General features: G+C 42.0%; 1 protein-coding gene across 2 annotated transcripts in view; it reads right to left on the bottom strand.

Annotated features, from left to right (window-relative positions):
• TNFRSF21 (TNF receptor superfamily member 21) overlaps nt 1-21071 on the bottom strand; it is a 157152-nt gene that overhangs the window by 85564 nt on the left and 50517 nt on the right. For both annotated transcript variants that reach the window (XM_033937837.1, XM_033937838.1), the window contains exons 2-3: nt 18621-19254; nt 9487-9984 (exon numbers count right to left, since the gene is read on the bottom strand). In XM_033937837.1, coding sequence (XP_033793728.1) covers nt 9487-9984; nt 18621-19254 — 1132 coding nt within the window. The remainder of the gene's footprint in view (nt 1-9486; nt 9985-18620; nt 19255-21071) is intronic.

Raw genomic sequence — 21071 nt, 5'->3', positions numbered from 1 at the left:
TCAGGAGCTAGGGGAAACTGGCTTTGTTTATAAACTGCAGCTTTTTCAGAAGTACTGCCTACATATGGAAAGGGAGAGAAAAGAGTTAAACACACAGAGGCCTTTAATAGGTGGCTCAAAGGCTGGTGTCATCAAGAAGACTTTAGGTACATAGAAGGATGGGAAAATACATGGGAAGACAAGAGACTATATGGTAATGATGGACTACATCTTACTATAACAGGAAAAAGAACCCTTGCTGAGAAATTCAGACAATATGTTTCTAGGCATTTAAACTAGAAGATGGGAGTGGCATATGTATGAAGGACAATTATGGAGGCCACCCCCAACAAAAGACAAAATGTGATAGTAGTAAAGATAGTGACAAACAATATTAGCTATGCAACAAGAAGCAAAACTCAACAAAAAAACTATACAAAAAAAGATAGCTGGAAAGAAATGACCACAAACGCTCGCAGTCTAAGCTAAACTAAACCTTTAGTTTATATACCGCATCTTCTCTATAGAGATAGAGCACGGCACAGTTTACAAGAGTTTTAAAGAAATGAAACTATAATAAGAATTAGTGATTATATAGAGAGCAGTGGAATTTACTAAGCAACAAAGTTCATGATCTGCAAGCCCTGATGTTAGAGGTAGACCTGGATATTGTTGCTATCACAGAGACATGGTTTGGTGAATCCTATGGATGGGTTGCAAACATACCAGGATATAATCTTTTTTTTGTAGGACAGAGATGGTCAAAAAAGTGGAGTAGTATCTCTCTATGTAAAGAGATATCCAATCAACTGAAATGCAGGGGACCTGGGGAGAGGAAGAAACGATATGGATCAGTCTGAAAAGAGAATATGGAACTTCTACCTACGTGGGTGTAGTCTACGTAACAAAATTGATAAAGATCTAATTGCAGATATCCAAAAGTTTGGAAAGAAAGGAGGTACTGCTGTTGAGCGATTTCAATCTTCTGGATGCGGACTGGAAAGTTCCATCTGCGGAATCAGAAAGAAGTAGGGAGATTGTGGATGCCTTTCAAGAGGCTCTGCTCAAAGAGATGGTGATGGAACCTACAAGGGAAAACAGCGATACTGGATCTGGTACTCACAAATAGGGAGAGTGTCTCTAATGTTCAACAGGGTGACCATCTGAGAAGTAGCGATCATCAAATGGTTTGGTTCGATATAACAGCTAAAAGGGAGGTTGTCCACACAAAACTCAAAGTCCTAGATTTCAAATGCACGGACTTTAGTAAAATGGGAGAGTACCTGAAGAGCCGTTAGGAAGGAGGACATAAGATAAGTGAAAAATCAGTGGTCAAAGCTGAAAGGAGCAATAAAAATGGCTGACCATTATATGAAGAAAATATATAAAAAAAGAAACAGATAGGTTCTCTAAACTAGTGGCAAAGAAAATAAAGGCAAGAGTTAGCATTTGTGAAATATAAAAATAAACTCAAGAACAGGTGTACAGAAAGGACCACCAGGTGAAACTGAAAGAAGCCAAAAGAAAGATATGACTGGTGAAAGCGCAAGTGGAAGAGAAAATAGTTAAAAATATAAAAAAGGGAGACAAAAATGTTTTCAGATATTAGTGAACGGAGGAAGATGAAAAATGGAATTACAAGACTAAAAGATGTTATGAACCGATAAGTGGAGAGTGATGAGGAAAAAGCAAACATGCTAAACAAATACTTCTATATTAATGGAAGAAAATCCTGGAGAAGGACTGAGATTGTCTGGCAAAGTTACACATGAAAATGGAGTAGATACTAGAGAATGACACGGGGAAAAATTCTGTCCCAGTCACTGCCCCATCCCACCATCCTCTTTACTGCCCCGTCCCCATTGCATCCATACAAGCCTCAGTACTGCAATATTTAGCTTATTCCTTCCTTATAAATCTAAGTTCTGGCTGCTGAACTAGAGAAAGATGTTCAGCTGGCAGGGCTTTGTTTATAAATTTTTATAAACACAATTAATATACTACGTTATCCTAAAGCTAAATAAACAGAAAATTTTTTTCTACCTTTGTTTGGTTTCTGCTTCCCTCATCTTCTCATTCAATTCCTTCCATCCACTGTCTGTCATCTCTCTGCATCCTCCATTTGCTCTGTTACTATACCTCTCCCTTCACCCCTCCCCCCAGTTGGTCTGGCACCCATCTTCTTCCCTCCACTCCCCCCATAGTCTGGTATCTGTCTTCTTCCCTTCCAGCGTCTTCTCCCCACTCTCTCTTCCCCATTTCCCAGCATCTTCTCCCCTCTCTTTCTTCCCCAGTTCCCTTCAGGCTGCTTCAGCGTCTTCTCCTCTCCATAGCCCCAGCACCCTTCGTGCGTTCCAGCAGCTCCCTTCTGCCGGCCAGCCATGCATCTCCCTCCCTCCCTCCCTTTCCCTTACCTTCTCTTTGTGGTGAAACTGGTGATTTCTATAAGGCTATGCGCTGTATTACAGCCATAGATTATTGCAGCTTTTTTTAAAAAAAATTTCTATTTAAAGAACATAAGAATTGCCATACTGGGACAGACCGAAGGGACAGACTGAAGGTCCCATCAAGCCCAGCACCCTGCCTGCCAACCAGGTCCCAAGAACCTAGCTAGATCCCAAGTAGTAAAACAGATTTTATTCTGCTTATCCTAGGAATAAGCAGTGGATTTCCTCAAGCAATCTCAATAATTAGTTATGGTCTTCTCTTTTAGGAAATTATCCAAACCTTTTTTAAACCCTGTTAAGCCACCTGATTTCACAACATTCTCAGGCAAAAAATTCCAGAGTTTAATTACAAGTTGTGTGAAGAAATAATTTCTCCAGTTTGTTTTAAATCTACTAATTGGTAGATTCATCGCATGCCCCCTAATCCTATTTTGGAAAGTAAAGAAACAATTCAAATCTACCTTTTCTACTCCACTCAGTATTTTATAGACCTCTTATCAAAATCACCCCTGAGATATCTTCTCCAAGCTGAAGAGCCCTAGCCACTGTAGCCTTTCCTCACAGGGAAGTCATCCATATTACTAAGAAAAAGTTGAACTGGAGGAGAGTGTGGGCTAGAGCTACAGCCTCAGTACTCCGAGGTTGTGGGTTCAAACTTTGCGTTGCTCCTTGTGACCCTGAGCAAATCACTTAATCCTCCACTGTCCCAGGTACATTAGATAGACTGTGAGCCCACTGAGACAGACAGGGAAAATGCTTGAAGTACCTGTATGTAAACTGCTTTAAGTGTGGTTGTAAAAAGGTGGTATACTAGTCCCAATCCCTTTCCCCTTTATTGCTAAGAAAAAGTTGAACTGAAAACAAAATCTCTTCCCTACATGTAACGGGGTAGGAAGAATCTTTCAGATATTAGCATATGATAAAATGAATACTTTTCATTATGTACAGCACAAAACAACCATTTTTGCTATTAAAACCAATGAGAACCCTTCCCAATGCAAGATATGAGGCCAAAGTGAATCATATCTAGTGATGCATTTCCAATGATCAACTCAAAGTGCTTGCAGGGATTCATCTCTTTTAGGGTTTTTCACAACTAACTACCTCTGGCTATTTGATTGTTTTGGGCCTTATTTTAAAACCAGCACCATTAGGAAGGTGCCAGTAGGCATGCTACTGGAGCTTAAGCTCATTTTAATTGGCTATTTGCAACATGGTAATTGACCGCTCTGTTAAAAACCAACTAAAAAGAAAAAAAAAAAAAATAGGTGCCACGAGGCACCTACAAAACATGGTGCCGGAATTGCATCTATATAGATGCATAGCAGCAGCAAACATCAACAGAAGCATAGTTACGGGCGGGGTTGACATTTGGCACCACTGAGCGTGATTCTATGTCGAAGGTAAACACTGGAAATATAGGCCTGTAAAACCCTAGCCTACATTTCTGGAGCCTACCTTCGACACAGGCTGTGATTCTGAAGGTGGCACCATAATCAGAGTGACACACGACTGGCGCTGCTTTTTCAGATGCCTGCCGATTACGGCACCACTTTCATAACCCTGGCCTTTATTCCTACCCGAGGGTTTTCCAAGGTGCCCACTGCTTTTTGAAAAAAGCAACTTTAACACAAAAAGGATTTCTTGGATTGTCACCTCCAGATGCACCTTCATTGGCACAGTGAAGATCAAATATCTCTATTATTTAATGAAAAAGCAGATGTTGCTAACTTGGAATCTAGAAAAGAAGTATTCCCCCCCCAAAAAAATCAAAAACCCAAACCCCCAAAAACCAACCCTGAACATGGGAGCCTTTCTGGAACTCACCGACTGATAGCCAGAACAGGGTGCAAAATTTATGTTCAAAGTTCCCGTCAAGTGCAGGATCATTATTCTAGTGGTTTAATATGGAGCTATATTTGTTATCTGGAGGAGTAAGAAGAGTCAACTGGGATTTCTGTGGTTGAAAATGTTAAACCTCTTGTGTTACAACTATTTGGTATTTATAGGAACTGGATTATATTTCTTCTCAATTTTACTGTGAGATTTTGATATGTATTATGACTCATTTTATATGCATTTATTTAAAAGATAATTACTACTACCTAAAACTATAAAAAGGGTAAAGGATTCTGGATTTCAAATACTGCTTTTCTATGGGTACAAATCAAAGTAGTTTACATATACTATATGCATGTACTTTTTTTTTCTGTCTAAAGTAGGTTCAAGTTCTGTATCTCGGGCAATGGAGAGTTAAACAACTTGCCCAGGGTTACAAGTAGCTGCTGTGAAAAATCAAACCCAGTTCCCCAGGTTCTCAACCCACTGTATTAACCAATAGGCTGCTACTTCACTTCATATACATCAATCTCAGATCAGAATCACCAACCTGGATGGCTTCCAATTTCTGAATTCTGCCTGGCAATAAGCTCTTTGCCAATATGAAGAGAGAGAGAGAGAGAAAAAAAAAAGTCTCTCAGTTACACAATGTACAGTCTCTAGACTTGCTAATAAGCTCTGCCGGTAAAGCGAGTCTGCTGTCTGAGCTCATGTTTATCCTGAAACAGGTCTTCCCGTCACAAGGGCTTTCAAAACATTTTCAGCTTCACTCAAGAATATTTCCATGTTTGCTCATGTCAAGTATTCAGCCTTACCATTAAGAGGTATACGAAACTTTAAAATAACCCAAGAATATGACTGCAAAATATGCAAGCTGAGTAGTATTCTTGCACTGTGAGAGAGCAGCCTTGGTTGCCCTACCTCCCCTGTGCTTCCCAGCTGATCAGCATTTGGCAGACCTGTGGCGACACTGCTCTTCTGAAAATAATTTCAGGGAGTTACACCAAGCGCAGGACTAAGCCACTGCAAACCCTTGAAGCAATCTCATTCCACACCCCTGCAGGTTTTCAGTTCAAAAAGGATCAGATTGCTAAGAACAGAATGGAAAAGACAGCGAGGGAGGGACAGAGAACTGAAGTGTAAGTCAGTTACTTTTCTTAAGGGTTCATAAGTATAGTAATCCCATGCTATAATAAAGCTTAAATACTACTGAATCCATATTTTTAAAAAATGTCTGTAGAACTAAGATATGTAGATGTCTGTTTTTGGAATTAACAATTAAGTCAAGAAACCAAACGATTAAAGTCATGAAAGTCAATTTATATATCAGGATTCACATTGTATATTTCAACATTTCAATAATCACTTCTGAAAGAGCAGCATGAAGTCAGGTACTACAAAAATAATGATCAATATTAAACATTTGAATATAAGCTTCTGAACAAGGCTTCTGCTCTAATCAACTCCCAGGATGCGAAATATTTTAAGAGTTATTTTCAAAGCCATTTCCATAACCAACCTGGAAATGTGCTTTCATAAGATCATCCATTCTGCAGTCATACAAACTGTGCATGTCAACTCCTGTGTTTGGAGCAAGCATTCTCAGGGGCAGGGTGGAAAGCAATTTGCATTTACTGTACAAACACTTGAATTTTCAAAGCGCAAGAATATTTTTTCCTCAGGAGAACTTATAACACAAAACTAGCAGATACAAAATATGTGCAAGCAAGTTTCCAGTGGTAATTTCTTCTTTTAAGTGAACACACTAAATTGGTCCAAAGTACTTGTGAAATCTGCACCACTGTGAGCAGTTACTAAGAGGTCTTTTACTAAGCTACAGTAAGAGGAGTGGCCTTGGCACACCCTAGTGCAGATTTTTCCTGTACACTAAAAATGTTAAAAAACGGTTTTATTTCTTTTTTTTACATTAATGGTCATACACTATTCCTGTCATTAGTATGTAGCCATTAAAAAACCAAATAGTTAGCATGTGAACACTTACCACCACCTATTTTGTAAGTGGCGAGAGCTTATGTATTATTCCTATGTTAACAGCATGTAACTGTTTTGGCCAGGTACTAGTGACCTGGATTGGCCACCGTGAGAACGGGCTACTGGGCTTGATGGACCATCGGTCTGACCCAGTAAGGCTGTTCTTATGTTCATTCTTGTAACCCGTTCTGGGCTCCTGGGGAGGATGAGATATAAAGCTAACCAACTAAATAAATGTAGCTGCACTAAGTCCCCCCACCCCTTCCTTTTACAAAAACCATAGTGCAGTTTTTAGTGTCGACCGCAGCGGTATTAGCTCCGATGCTCATAGAATTACAAGCGTCAGAGCTGTTATCGCCCTGGCCAGTGCTAAAAACTGTACTACAGTTTTGTAAAGGGGGGGGGGGTAACTGATTAATGTAGAAATGCCCACTCGGCCTCAGACATGCCTTCTCAAAAAAAAAAAAAAAAAATCCTATCACGCAGCTAGTGAACGCACATTTGGCACTTGACACAGGACGGTTAAGCAAGCACAGCAATATGCCATTTTAGGCTGAATTAGGGGCACATAAGTGCCCAATGCAACTTAGGAAAAGATCCCCACAATTAATTCTTTAAAAATACTCTTTAGACATACCATTGTTCTTTTCTTCCATCCACCCCAAAAAATAGACCTCAATAGTTATCGATTTACTCGATAATGTGTTCCTTCCATTCAAATTATTAGAAGCAAAGTTATAAATTGTGATTTTTTTATTTTTTTTAATTTCCTACAGTATGTTCTGTGTGTTTCAACTAAAGATCTATGTTCCCTTAGCAGCCTGAGAAAGAGGTATCCATTCTCTCAAGCCACCAACATGACATTTCTCTCATGAAAAACTGATGTCTGCGTCTGCATCTGCCCAATGGGTATATTCTGTAGTATTCTAAAATTTTCTGCCCAAATGTGTGAAAGGGGATTTGGTATCAGGAACCCCAAAACACAAACACATAACAAAGTTCTATGTGGAGGGGCATAATCGAAAGGAGTGTCTAAGTCCGTTTACGTCCATCTCACCAAATCATCCAAAGTTAAAAAGAGCCTAAGACACATTTTCGAAAGACGTCCAACTTTCTTTTACTTTCGAAAATCGTCTAATTATACGTTCTGCCGATCTGATCGTCCAAGCCACTAAATCGTCCATCTATATACTACATTTCCATCCAAGTCCAAAACGCCTAGAACAAGCCCTGTTGTATATGTGAGGGGCCTGCAAAGTTATGGATTAAACACCCAAACATGCCACCTAAATAGTAGGGTACCTTACAGGGCACTGCTGTGAACTTCACAAAAAGGGTGCCATGGCTTCACCTCCCTACAGCTCCCTTATAGGTCACGGTGAGCCCCCCAAACTACCTCCAGAATCCCCTAGACCCACTTATCTACCATCCCAATAGCCCTTATGGCTGCAGGAGCCACTTATTTGCCAGTAAAAAAGGGTTTTGGGGATGTATAGGGCAGTGCACATGTTCAAGTATCAATGCAGTGATTACGGGGGCTTATGGGAATGGGTCCTCCTCTCTATGGGTCCCTAACCCACCCCTAAGATGACTTAAGATGGCTCTGGGCTGGACAACTAGGCTTTCCTATGCCAGGCGGCCAGGTGATGATGGTCTGGAGGCTGAAATTTAAAGTTGTAAATAAAATTTTTATGGGGGTGGGAAGGTTGGTGATCACTGGGGTAGTGTGTGGGGGTCTGTGTTAAGTGTTTGAAGTGCTTATCTGGTGAGTTTAGGTGGTTTAGGTGAGTTTGCGACTTAGACCATGTTTTATATGGTCTAAGTCACAATGTGCAAGTTCCATCGATCCTGGGCTGTATATCTTTTATACATGCTGTACGACTAAGTCTTAGCCAGCCCACGTCCCGCCCTCGACACGCCTCCTGAAACGCCCCATTTAGCTTTGGACGTTGAGTGGCACTATGAAGGCCTAGGTCGTTTAGAAATACGTCCAAAACCTGTTTTTATTTTCGGCGCTTGTACGTTTTTGAGAAATGTTCGTCCAAGTGCCGACTTAGGCCGGTTTTTGGACTTTTTCTCTTTCAATTATGAGCCCCATACTGTATTATTATTATTAGGTACGAGTATGCATATCCTACTTTATTCTCCCCCACCCAAAAAACAGAATGTTCAGAGTGGACTAACAACCTTAAGAAACTGATAACTAAATCAAAATGATAATAAAATAATTACAACAAAAATTTCCTGATCTTTCCTTGCGAGCTATCTTAGGGATTTCAATATCTATTCAAACTAATAGCCTATAGCAGAGGTTCTCAACCCAGTCCTCAGGACCAGGGCTGTGGAGTCGGTAGATAAATGTTCCGACTCAGACTCCTCAGTTTTTTGTACTTCTGACTCCGACTCCGGTAAACAAACGACCCCCGCGCGTGAAACAAGATCTTCATCCACGTAAAAAGATAGAAACATAGAAAAATGACGGCAGATAAGGGCCATATAGCCCATCAAGTCTGCCCACACTATTTACCCACCCTCTTAGGTCTTCTGACCTCTTAAGTATAATTGTAATTATACTGTCACTCTACTGACCCGCTCATTCAAGTCCTAGTGACCCTATCCTTGTTGTGCGTATGGGGGGAGAGCTTTGTTGGATGAATTTTTCGAGTCTACACCAGGTGATTTCTACCATTGAGGTATTGAAAACCTTGTTGAACGTTGGAAATAAGTTGTAAACAACAAGGGAGAATACATTTATAAGTATTGGTACTCCAAATTGTGCGTTGCGTGCCATATAGTGAAGCACGTGTTCGTTTTGCGGTTACGTGAGGCACTGCATGCATTGGTCTTTATTCTTACAGTAGAGAAGTCATTAATTATAACTTTTTGTGAATTGGGGCATTTAAACTTGCTTTTTTTAATTCCAATCTAAATTTAGTCGGAGTCGGAGTATTGTTTGGCGACTCCGACTCCAGGTACCCGAAATTTCCTCCGACTCCGACTCCACAGCACTGCTCAGGACACACCTATTCACTCAATTTCTGGATACTCAATGAATATGCATGAAAGATTTGAATACAATGGAGGCAGTGCATGCAAATTTCTCACACACTCATCATGAAAACCTGACTGGGTTTGTCCCTGGAACTGGGTTGAGAATCCCTGGCCTATACTGAGGATACAAATTCTACCACATCTTCCTTCTTGTGCAATACTTTTGTGTTTCACTTACCGTGCCCATTACAGTAGTAAATCCATTTCTCCCTGTTCTGTGGTGGGGCAGTGGATTTCATCATTGCAGCCTTTTCCACAATGGTATTAGGGTCCTGCCTTGGCCCTTTCTTTAAGACACGCGAGCTTCTCCTAATGCTGCACACCACGATCACCACAAGGACCAGCAGCAGGAATAACACAATCATCCAAGGTAAGTGCTCATTGATGTCAAAATGTTTATGTGCGTTTGGCCGTGGGGGGCCCCTTCTGATGGCCTTGGGCACTGCATGCTTTTCCCCTTCAGCTCCTGCGATCCCAATGACTGGTTGCATCTTTATCGCTGTTACCTGGCTGTGATTTTTGTAATGGTGGTTTTGCTGGTGTTTTGTAGCCCTGGGGCTTGAAGCTGTCATGTTGATTTCATGTGTGTCATTATGTGACGTTTCATTTAAATGTCGGGTTGGGTTTGTTACACCTTTCCTCGTAGAGGCAGCAAAGCGAAGTCCTGAAGAAACAGCTACAAAAATAGAGACAATGTTTCAGGGGTTATAGCAAAAAAAAGAAATCAAAATACAACTTACAATCAGCAGAGCTCAGGAACACAACAGTAAGCGACCAGGTCTTCAAGAAAACCCTAACAGAACCCTTCTAATTCAACACTAATTCTGAAGCCAAAATTTCACTGTCTGTGGGAAAAAAAAATGTCGGGAAGGGGGGAGATCACTTAAATATGCCAACAGTCATTCTTAAAGAAGGGATTGGGTTTTGATATACCAGTTGGACAAGGTGCATTATGCAGTTTACTGTCAGGTATTCAAGCTTTCCCCTCCACCCCCCATTTGTCCCGGCAGAGTCACAATCTCCCTAATGTACCTGAGGCATGGAGGATTAAGTGACTTGCCCGAGTCATAAGGAGCAGCAAAGAAGTTATCAAGGTAGGCTACTGTTAAAACATGTAATTTTATTGATAATCCCAGTTATTAGTAACTAGGTTTCACTGTTTAAAATGGAACCCGTTCTAAATTAAAATGAATTAGCAGTTAACATTAGCCCACATTGATAACTACACCCCTAAATGACACCATCTCTGGCTTCTGACATGATGTATTTCATTCACATTACCTGTTAAAGCGGCACTTTTGACTTGGCTAAAATGCAGGATGCAGAGGGAACCTGAAGGTGCATAGCACATACACCTCACAAATAAGAAAATCCTGGCACATGAAGTTCTTCTCTGGATAAATTGGATCGCTCAGTTTAAGGTTTTCACCATGCTGTTCTGTAACCTTCTCCCTGTGCACCGAGCTGAAGAAGCCACAGCAGAGCTTCATCACTGATATACACAGCCAGGACTTGGAGCACTTCTGAAGGAACAAAATGTTCCACTGTCTACCAAGCCCTGAAATTCAGGAGACTATATAGCTTTTTATTTATAAAGATTCACTCCTTAGGGTTTATGGTAACCTGCCAAAGCACTCTACACAAAGAGCATTTCAACTTAATCTAAATCTTCATGCTCAATGATTAATTTTTGGTGCCATTTGGGCGTTTCCTGTATGAAAGGTGCCCATGTTTGAAAGGTTACTGACAAAATGCACAAGAAAAAAAATTCCATTTAATTCTAATTCACCATTTAACTACATCAAGTCCATAACCACTTTACAGGCCAATATGCGGCCTGGCTTTTAACAGGGGTAACAAATGGAACATTTTACATTAAAGAAAAATTGTTTATAAAATGCACTTCTAGGTGGTCATGTGAATTAAAAGAAATGCAATTGATATATCTGATCACACTTGTTAAAATAGCATAATGATTAACATTTGCATTACCTCATACGTTTTCTACTTTAATCCACTAGAGCAGTGTTTTTCAACCGCTGTTCCGCGGCACACTAGTGTGCCGCGAGATGTTGCCTGGTGTGCCGTACGGTCAGGGCCGCCATCAGGGCAGTACCACCAGTCTAGGGAGAGGGGCGGTCCGCCCCACGTGGACAGGAGAGAGCTGGACGGGGGACCCGCGGAGTTCAATACATCTCGAGCCGCGAGGCTCGTCTTCTGTTCCTGCCTGCCCTGCAGCTAACATATAGCCGATCGCAAGCGTTCCCCGATGTCAGCGCTGACGTCGGAGGGAGGGCTTAAGCAAAGCCTGCCCTCCGACGTCAGCGCTGACGTCGGAGAATACTTCCATTTGGCTATTTGTGCGCGGCAGGGTAGGCAGGAAGCAGAAGACAAGCCTCGCGGCTTGAGCTTCGTTTTGCTGAGAAAGTTGCAAAGATGGGCTGGGAGGCAAACACGGAACACAAAAGGGGGGAGGGAGTGCGTTTTGGACACAAGGCATAAACTTGGGAGAGAGGAAGGGAGGGAAAGAGATGCTGAGGTGGGGGAGGGAATGGGTTTTTGGACACAGAAGGCATGGACTTGGGAGAGAGGAAGGGAGGGAAAGAGATGCTGAGGTGGGGGAGGGAATGCGTTTTTGGACACAGAAGAAATGGACTTGGGAGAGAGGAAGGGAGGGAAAGAGATGCTGAGGTGGGGGAGGGAATGCGTTTTTGGACACAGAAGAAATGGATTTGGGAGAGAGGAAGGGAGGGAAAGAGATGCTGAGGTGGGGGAGGGAATGAGTGTTTGGACATAGAAGGCATGGACTTTGGAGAGAGGAAGGGAGGGAAAGAGATGGTTGTGTACACGGGGAATAGAAGAAAGGAGAATTTTTGGTCATAGGGAGGGAGTGAGGTACAGATAGTGGCATACCAGGGTGGGGGAGGCGGTCTGCCCCACTCCGGGTTTACGTCCCAAGGGGGTGCACAGCTGGCCACCCTCCAGTGTTGTCCCTAGGCCGGCAAACTGCGGCTCTTTAGCCACTTGAGTGCCACCGCCACCAATGGTGTTGTTGACGGTGGCAGCATTATAAAATACTTTCTTTGTATTTATTTGATTCCTATTCAAGAGAATTACTTTATATATAGTCAATATAGGCACAGAGTAGAGAATGGCACGGTGACAAAATTCATCACCGTCCCCGTCCCCGCGGATAACCGCGGGAAATAATCCCATGTCATTTTCTAGTGTCTATTTCAACCTCAGTCCTTCTACACCAGTATTCTTCAAAGCAAAGCTTGTGGGTCAGTGGTTGTGGCCATTCATACTCTGATTCTTCCCTCTCTCCTTAAAGAATGACATGAAAATGGTTTACCGCGGTTATCCGCGGGGACGGGGACGGTGATGAATTTTGTCACCGTGTCATTCTCTAGCACAGAGTTAAATTTTTTAACATTTTCTAATGGTGGTGCGCCTCGTGATTTTTTTCATGAAACAAGTGTGCCTTTGCCCAAAAAAGGTTGAAAAACACTGAGAGCAGGGGTGTGAAACTCAATCACATAAGTGGCTGAAATCTAACACACAGGCTAAGTCACAGGCCATTTTTATTAAGATACTTAAGACTTAGTAAAAGTATAGATCCTTCCTCACCCTGAGACCATTCCAGCGATCCACTTGGTTATTTTCATCTTAGATGTTACCTACTTAATCACAACTTTATTCAAATAGTCATTCTAGGCAGGCAGCAGAACACTTTTTTGTTTGGGCGGGGGGTCCCAAAAGCTCCACCCCAGACCCCACCCCATAATAGTAATAATTAAGAACATAAGAACATAAGAACTGCCATCTCCGGATCAGACCCATGGTCCATCGAGTCCGGCGATCCGCACACGCGGAGGCCCAGTCAGGTATACACCTGATGTAGTTTTAGTCACCCATATCCCTCTATGCCTCTCATAAGGAGATGTGCATCTAATTTGCCTTTGAATCCCAGCACAGTGGATTCTTTAATAACCTCCTTTGGGAGAGCATTCCAGGCGTCTACCACTCGCTGCGTAAAACAGAACTTCCTGACATTTGTCCTGGACTTGTCCCCCCTTAGCTTCAAACCATGTCCTCTTGTCCGTGTCGCGTTGGACAATGTAAATAATTTATTTTCCTGCTCTATTTTATCGATGCCTTTCAGCATTTTGAACGTCTCGATCATGTCCCCTCGCAGCCTTCTCTTCTCAAGGGAGAACAGTCCCAGTTTCTTGAGTCGTTCCTCATATTCCAAGTTCTCCATACCTCTTATTAACTTCGTTGCTCGTCTCTGCACCCTCTCCAACAGTTTTATATCCTTCTTTAGGTTGGGAGACCAATGTTGAACACAGTATTCCAAGTGTGGTCTGACCATTGCTCTATAAAGCGGTATTATGACTTTCTCCGATCTACTCGTGATTCCTTTCTTTATCATGCCTAACATTCTGTTTGCTTTCTTTGCCGCTGCCGCGCATTGTGCCGACGGCTTCAGAGTCCTATCTATCAGTACACCCAGGTCCTTTTCTTGTTCGCTCTTACCCAGAGTTGCGCCTGACATTCTATACTCGTATTCCTTATTCTTACTACCTAAATGCATTACTTTGCATTTCTCCACGTTGAACTTCATCTGCCATTGATCTGCCCATTTCTCTAACTGATACAAGTTGCTCTGGAGTTCCTCGCTATCCTCCTGCGATCTGATTGCCCGGCATAGCTTTGTGTCGTCTGCAAACTTAATGATCTCACTGGATATTCCGTCTTCCAGGTCATTGATATAAATATTAAATAGGATCGGCCCAAGTACTGAGCCCTGGGGCACACCACTAGTCACTTTCTCCCAGTCTGAGAACTTTCCATTTATGCCCACTCTCTGCTTTCTGTTTTCCAACCATTTGCCTATCCATTGTAATACCATTTTTCATATATACACACACACACAATATAATCTTATTAACACATAGTGGTTAATCACAAAATTAAACTACATAAAGCACACTGCATGCTTCTCAACATTCATTCCTACCAGAACACCTGGCCTTGGTCACACATGCAGAACACAGATAACCCCTATGCTAATATGGGACCACAAACTAAAAGTACTAATATATACAAATGAAACTCTAAGTTGCAAGACCCTGCACGCAGTACAACCCCAGAGAAAGAAAGAAATGCATTTCTTCCTAAACAGTGCAGATGTAAATTCTCAACACTGACATTTCAGTCACTAAATTGAAAATAAAATAATTTCCCCTACCTTTGTTGTCTGGTAATTTTGGTTTTCAAACTCTTTTCCCAGTCTCTGCCTGCACTTCCTTCTGTCTATGCTCTTAACTGAGTATCCAGGGCCACCTTATCCATTTGCTGTTTCCCTCTCCATCACTTTATGCCATACATTCATCTTTAGAATTAACTTTTAACATTCAACTTTATTCCATTTTTCTGCTCTCTTCTCAAAATCTATCTACTTTTCCTTGTCTTCCCTTCCCATCTATCCATGTGTACCATCTCCTTCCTCTTTCTTCTCCCTTATTCCCATATATCCATAAGAAGCATTTCTTCTTATTTCTTCCCTCCTTCCCATTTCAGTGGTCCGACATCTCTCTCTGCTCTCCTTCCATCACCCTTCTCCAGAATTTGGTGTCTCTTCTTTGAGTCATCTCTCCTCCCTCCCAGTGTAACATTTCTCCCTTTCTCCTCTTCTCCTCTCCACCACTATCATGTCCAACAATTCTCCCTCTTCCCCATGTATGCCATCTCTCTTTCCCTCCCACTCCACATACTTATGTCCATGAATTTTCTTTTTCTCTTCCCTCACCCACCAGCAGCATCTCTTTCCCTCCCTTCCTAACCCCCAGTCCCTCTGTCCTTCCTGCTTTCCCAACCCCAGCCCTCCCATCCCAGCTGGATTCTACAGTATGACCTGTCCCCAGTTTCCGACTCCCCCACCTACCACCTCCCCATTGCTGAAATTTAAAATCTTTGGGCAGCCAATGCCGCAACAAAGCCAGCCTTCTGCCATCGGCCTACCCCGGAAGTGTTCTTTCAGCAGCACTTCCTCTTCCCGCATAGGCAGGACACTGCAGAAAGAACACTTCCGGGGCATGCTGACAGCAGGAGGCTGACTTCGTTGCGCCATTGGCTGCCAAAAGATTTTAAATTTCAGCAACGGGGAAGTGGTACGTGGGGGAGTTGGGACTCAAGGAGGTTCCTGGAGAGGGTTTCACTACAATGTAGCGTCTGGTGCAGTCACCGCAGGCTGCATAAAACGGCCAGGCGGGCTGGATTCAGCCTTTGTGTTTGACACATGGGCACTAGAGAAAGAGATAATGGTTACTATGGATGGGCAGACTAGATGGGCCATTTGGCCTTTATCTGCCGTCATGTTTCTATTATACATTTGGTTGATTTAAACAGACCCTTCCATCACAAAGGAGAAGAAAAATGAAAACATATTACAAAAAAAACATTCTTGAGATCTGAAAACTTGATACAAAAAGAAACAAAACATTCTTAAAATGTGTTCACAATCTGCTAACTTTACAGTAATGAAAATAACATGCTAATATACACTGAGGCATATAAGGAGTAGATAATATAATAAAGAGTTTTAGCCATGATGTCATGCTTTTCATTTTAACACTTAATAGTTATTACCCCAATATTTGAAAGGATCTGTTTGCATAGCAACAACAGTTCCCTGAAGGCTCTTCCAATATGGGGTATTATATACAGTACATGATATAAAAATGAAGGACTCATACCTTACTATACACCTTGTCTAAATTCTCACCAACTTAGTAATTTTTCACATAGTTACTCAATGAAAGGATTTTTCTGGAAGCAGCTAATATTCTCTGTCATCTACAATTCATCTAAATGTTTTGGGCATATGATAAAATAATGCTATATTCATTTTGGTGAAGGAGGTCTAGTAGTTAAGAGTAGCTGCCTCAGCACCCTGAGGTTGCGAGTTCGATTCCTACTGCAGCTCCTTGTTACTCTGTGCAAGTCACTTAACATTTCATTCCTTCATTGCCTCATGTACAAAATAAGTACCTGTCTAAAATATATAAACCACTGATTGTGTAAACCATACAGAAAAAGCAGCATATAAGTCCCATCCCTCTACCCTTTTAACTCATGCCTTTTCAGCATGGTTGATGTAACATTATATGCATTGAGCTCCAGGAAACAAGTTTAAAAAAAAAAAAAAAAAAAATCTACATCATGTACATTACAAACACAAATCAATTGCTGAATTAAATCATTAGATATTGTCAAACCCATTTGTTCACTTTGTATACACAGATTACATATCAAATACATCTCCCCCATAGGAGGGGCTTTAGGCATCCGGGCCAATCACAGCCTTAGGTTCCTTCATGATGTATCCTTATACAACCTGGGCCGCCAATCAGAGCCTCAAGCCCCTCCCTGCTGCATCCCAAGATGCACCAGGGAGGGGAATTCCCATTTAGACGAAGCAGATAGCTGGGAGGAGTGGATCCATGTCCCTCCAGCTCTTCGACTTTGAGGTGAGGGGGTGTTAACTTGACAGTGGGGGGAGAGTGGGCATATCTACACTGTGGGGGTGGGGGGTGGAAGACGGCATCTCTCCCGCCGCTGGGGGATTGGGTCATGTCGTAGCAGGGATTTATGCAGCAGGAGAGTGTGGGCATGTCTCCAATGCAGAGGGGGTGTCGCCACCGTTCGTGTTTGCTGCCGCTACTGTTGCAGGGAAGGGATGATGTGATGCAGCGGAAAGATGGGCATCTCTCTTGCTGCATCACAACACAGGGGCCGTGGGAGAGTGCGGGCATCTCTCCCGCTATTGCTAAACTAAACTAAACTAAACCTTAAGTTTATATACCGCATCATCTCCACGGATGTGGAGTTCAGCACGGTTTACAAGAACTTAAAATATATGAAGAGAAGAAAAAAAAAGGTTTACATGAACTTATATATAGAAGAGAAGAGTAAGGGGGGATAGAATTACATTTTAGTGAAAAGCCAGGTTTTCAGTTGTTTGTGGAATAATTGGAGGGAGCCCAGGTTCCGCAGCGGGGTAGTAAGGTAGTAGGACTTACTGTATCTAATTCAGAAACCTATCTATATCTTAACGCTGAATTGGAATGGATGACACTGATTTAAAATTTTGTCGCATCTTTGCCTGGTACTTTCTCCTGATTGGCTGTTTTGATTAGGTGGTAAGATTATATTTAAATGAACTTAGAGACGACGCCATCCTTAGAATGCAACAGAGCTGATGGTGGATCTTTCTAGATGGTGAGTACTTTATGTTGATATTTTAATAATAGCAGGTAGAATTAGCTAATGCTACTTATGAAGATCTTTCCTCTAACTATTTTCCTGTTGATGATATGTAGGGTTTGCTCCTTGAAATAGCTATCACTGCAAAATGTGAATTCATGTTGGAGCCCCAGAACAACTTTTAAGAATAAGCATAAGTAAAGATAAGTGAATTATTTGATTATAAAGTAAATAACATAAAAGAAATGGCACTTTGAGTGAAGTGAAGGTTTGACCAGTGAGGAGGCTAGCTACAGAATATCTGAACTGAGGTCTTACTCCAACTAAGTGTTAATTGAGCTATGAATTAATACTTTTTGAATATATGTTGGTAACTAGTGGAGGACAGAATTATTAATGAAATAATTAGAGATAAAATAAATTTTTTATGATTAAGAAGCATTGCATTTTGATACTCTGTGGATCTGCTTCTCTAATATCCTATAATCAGAGATTTAAGCCACTCTTTTTGCATGAAAATAAGACCTGTAGATCTGAAGAACAACCTGTACATGTCATTTCCTTCCCTACCAAACTATAGCCCTAAGCCAGAAGAGAAAGATAATCCTCACCTCTATTTTCAGAGGGACAAACAATTTTCAGGCAACAGACTGCTTCTGAAAATTGCCTACCTGTGTAAAAATACAAAAGCAGCAAGATACAATGATAATCAAAGAATCCATACACACAAAAAAAGTGTTACTATATGCCACTGCTTATTAACCCAGTTGGGTTTTCAGGATATCCACAATGACATATGCATGAGATGGTATGCAATTTCTCTCATGTATATTCATTGTGGGTATCCTGAAAACCCAACTAACTGGGTGTGCGCTACAAGGACTGAGTTGAGAAGCATTGCTATAGACATGTGTTCAAGAGCAAAAGAACCTATCCAAGCCCACAAGGAATGAGTGCCTGCAGCTTGCCCAGGAATGAATGGCTAAACTAGTTAACACTTTATTAATCATGCAGACTCCTGGAGGATGCTATATGTATTACCTTTGGGAGAAGTGTTTAAAGCACTGGGGTCATGCGCGTCAGATGGTTCAGTTGAATCAGTGTCTGTACCAGAAAGAGATTGTACGGGGCCACATACGTTGTCACTCTTTTTTGTTCCTGCCTTGATCTTCACCAGGCCTTGACCCAAGCAGTCCGTGTGACTTTTGCACATCACCACACTGGAAGGCACGTCGGAGAAAGTACCACGTGGGCACGGTTTACACCTGGTGTCTTCGGTCTCACTGCCTCTCTTCTTCACCCCCCATCCAGCTTGGCAGACAGCATGAGGGGCACAGGTGTCATTGGACAGGAAGGTACCAGGTGGACAGTTGCACTCACGGTCAGACAAGGCAGTACAAGGTGTTCTTTCAAGCTTCGGTGGTCGGCAAGGCTCCCTACAGACATGGCACCTTTCTATTCCATTCTCATGTTTTGTGAAGGTTCCAGATGGACAAGGACTGCACTCCCGCAGGACGCTCTCCATACAGTGCTTGGCCACATGGGTTCCTGCTGGGCATTTGTCACATAGCAGCTCTTTATTGGTGACATGGTCAATGTGACGATATTTGCCAGAAGGCAGATTTGAGGAAGCCTGATCAGACTGAGCCCCAGCAGCAACAACCACCACAAGAAGCTACGAGAGATAAAAATTAAATTTAAAATATTAATAGTGCATATATACACAAAATACCTACATTGTTTTAATTTAAACAAATGTTCTGTAGAGAGAAGTAGAGAGACACAGAGAGAGAGAGAGAGAGAGAGAGAGAGAGAGAGAGAGAGAGACAGACAGACAGACAGAGAGACACACACACAGAGAGCATTTCAAAATGCTACAAAACAATTCTGCACTCTTAACCAAAATATAAATCTTGCTCTTACTGGTAGGCAATGCCTAAGTGATAAAAACTACCACCAACTACTAAAATTATGTACGCAGACAAGGTATTTCATCATGCTGTTGCCTAACTAGAAATTACTTACTGATCTTACAAGAAGATACTCTAGAGAAGAGAACAGAATGAAAAACAAAAAAGGTCCAATCTACTTCACACATAGTTTTCTGTTAGACTAGGCTACCCGAGATGCCCTCATAAGAAGTACTGTGAAAGCCAACCCAAACTCATTAAGAAGTCACAACTGCAGATTTGTCAAAAGTACAGCATTTTTAATAAAAACACGGCAGTTGCCCTCACTTTGTACGTTTTATTTCAAAGACAGGACCAGACAAACAAAAAAAAAAAAATACTACTGGCCATGCAGTCCGGAGAATTCCACTCATAGGCTCACTAAACACATCTGCAAAAATGCAGAAGGATGTTCCCACTGCTGCCAGGCCACAGTAGCCCACTGTGTCTTGTACTGTTGGTATGGGGTTTCCAAAAGTAGCTGCCATCATAGAAGGGGAACAAAAGAAAAGAAGAGGATACTGAATAGAAAGGGCAGAGAAAGGAGAGGCCACGCAAGGGGGGAAAAAAGAAGGCAAAGAGCAAAAATTGAGTGGCGGAGTAGCCTAACTGTTAGTGCAGCAAACTTTGAGCCAAAGGAATTGGGATCAATTCCCACTGCAGCTCTTGTAACCCTGGGCAAGTCATTTAACACTCCATCGCCCCAGATTGTGAGCCCACTAGTGACGGAGAAACTACCTGCATATAATGTGTACAGCTGTGTATGTACCTGTATATGATGTATGCTGTGTATGTCTAGTAGCACTAAAAAAATAATTAGAAGAGTGTGATATAGTGGTTAGAGCTACAGCCTCAGCACCCTAAGGTTGTGGATTCAAACCCTGCACTGCTCCTTGTGACCCTGGGCAAGTCACTTAATCCTCCACTACCCCAGGTACATTAGATAGATTGTGATCCCACTGGGACAGATAGGGAAAAATGCTTGAAGTACCTGTATGTAAACCACCTTGGGGTTGTAGAACTACAAAAAGATGGCTTACGAGTCCCAAACCCTTTCCCTCAAACCTTTCCCAATAAAACAGTATTCTGGAAGCATTGTGTGTTCTGTGACCCTGCAAGACTCAAAGGGAGTTTCAGAAAGAGGTAGCGCATAGAGAATGGCATGGGGACCGTTTACCGCAGTAAACTGTGGTCACTGCAATAATGGGGTCAAGACCTTTCACCGCCCCGCAGGAATGGGGACAAGACCTTACACCACCCCGTGGAAGCGGTGAAAAGTCTTACTCCTGAGATAAAAAAAACTGTACCCGTATCAGACTCGGCATCTCCTCCCCAGCTCCTCTTGGGCCTATTTTACCTTCAGGAGCCAGCCATGCCACGATGAAGAAAGAAGGAACCAAAAACCAAAGCCTGAGACCAATGTGATTTGAAGAATAAAATTACCAGACAACAAAAGGTAGAAAATTTTTTTTTTCTATTTTGTGATTAGAATATTTCAGATTTGAAATATGTATCCTGCTAGAGCTGGTATTAAACATAACTG

This window comes from Geotrypetes seraphini, chromosome 3 (assembly GCF_902459505.1).
Source record: "Geotrypetes seraphini chromosome 3, aGeoSer1.1, whole genome shotgun sequence".
NCBI lineage: Eukaryota > Metazoa > Chordata > Amphibia > Gymnophiona > Dermophiidae > Geotrypetes > Geotrypetes seraphini.
The sequence above is the reverse complement of the archived record's forward strand: the minus strand, read 5'-3'. Positions and strand labels throughout refer to the sequence as shown.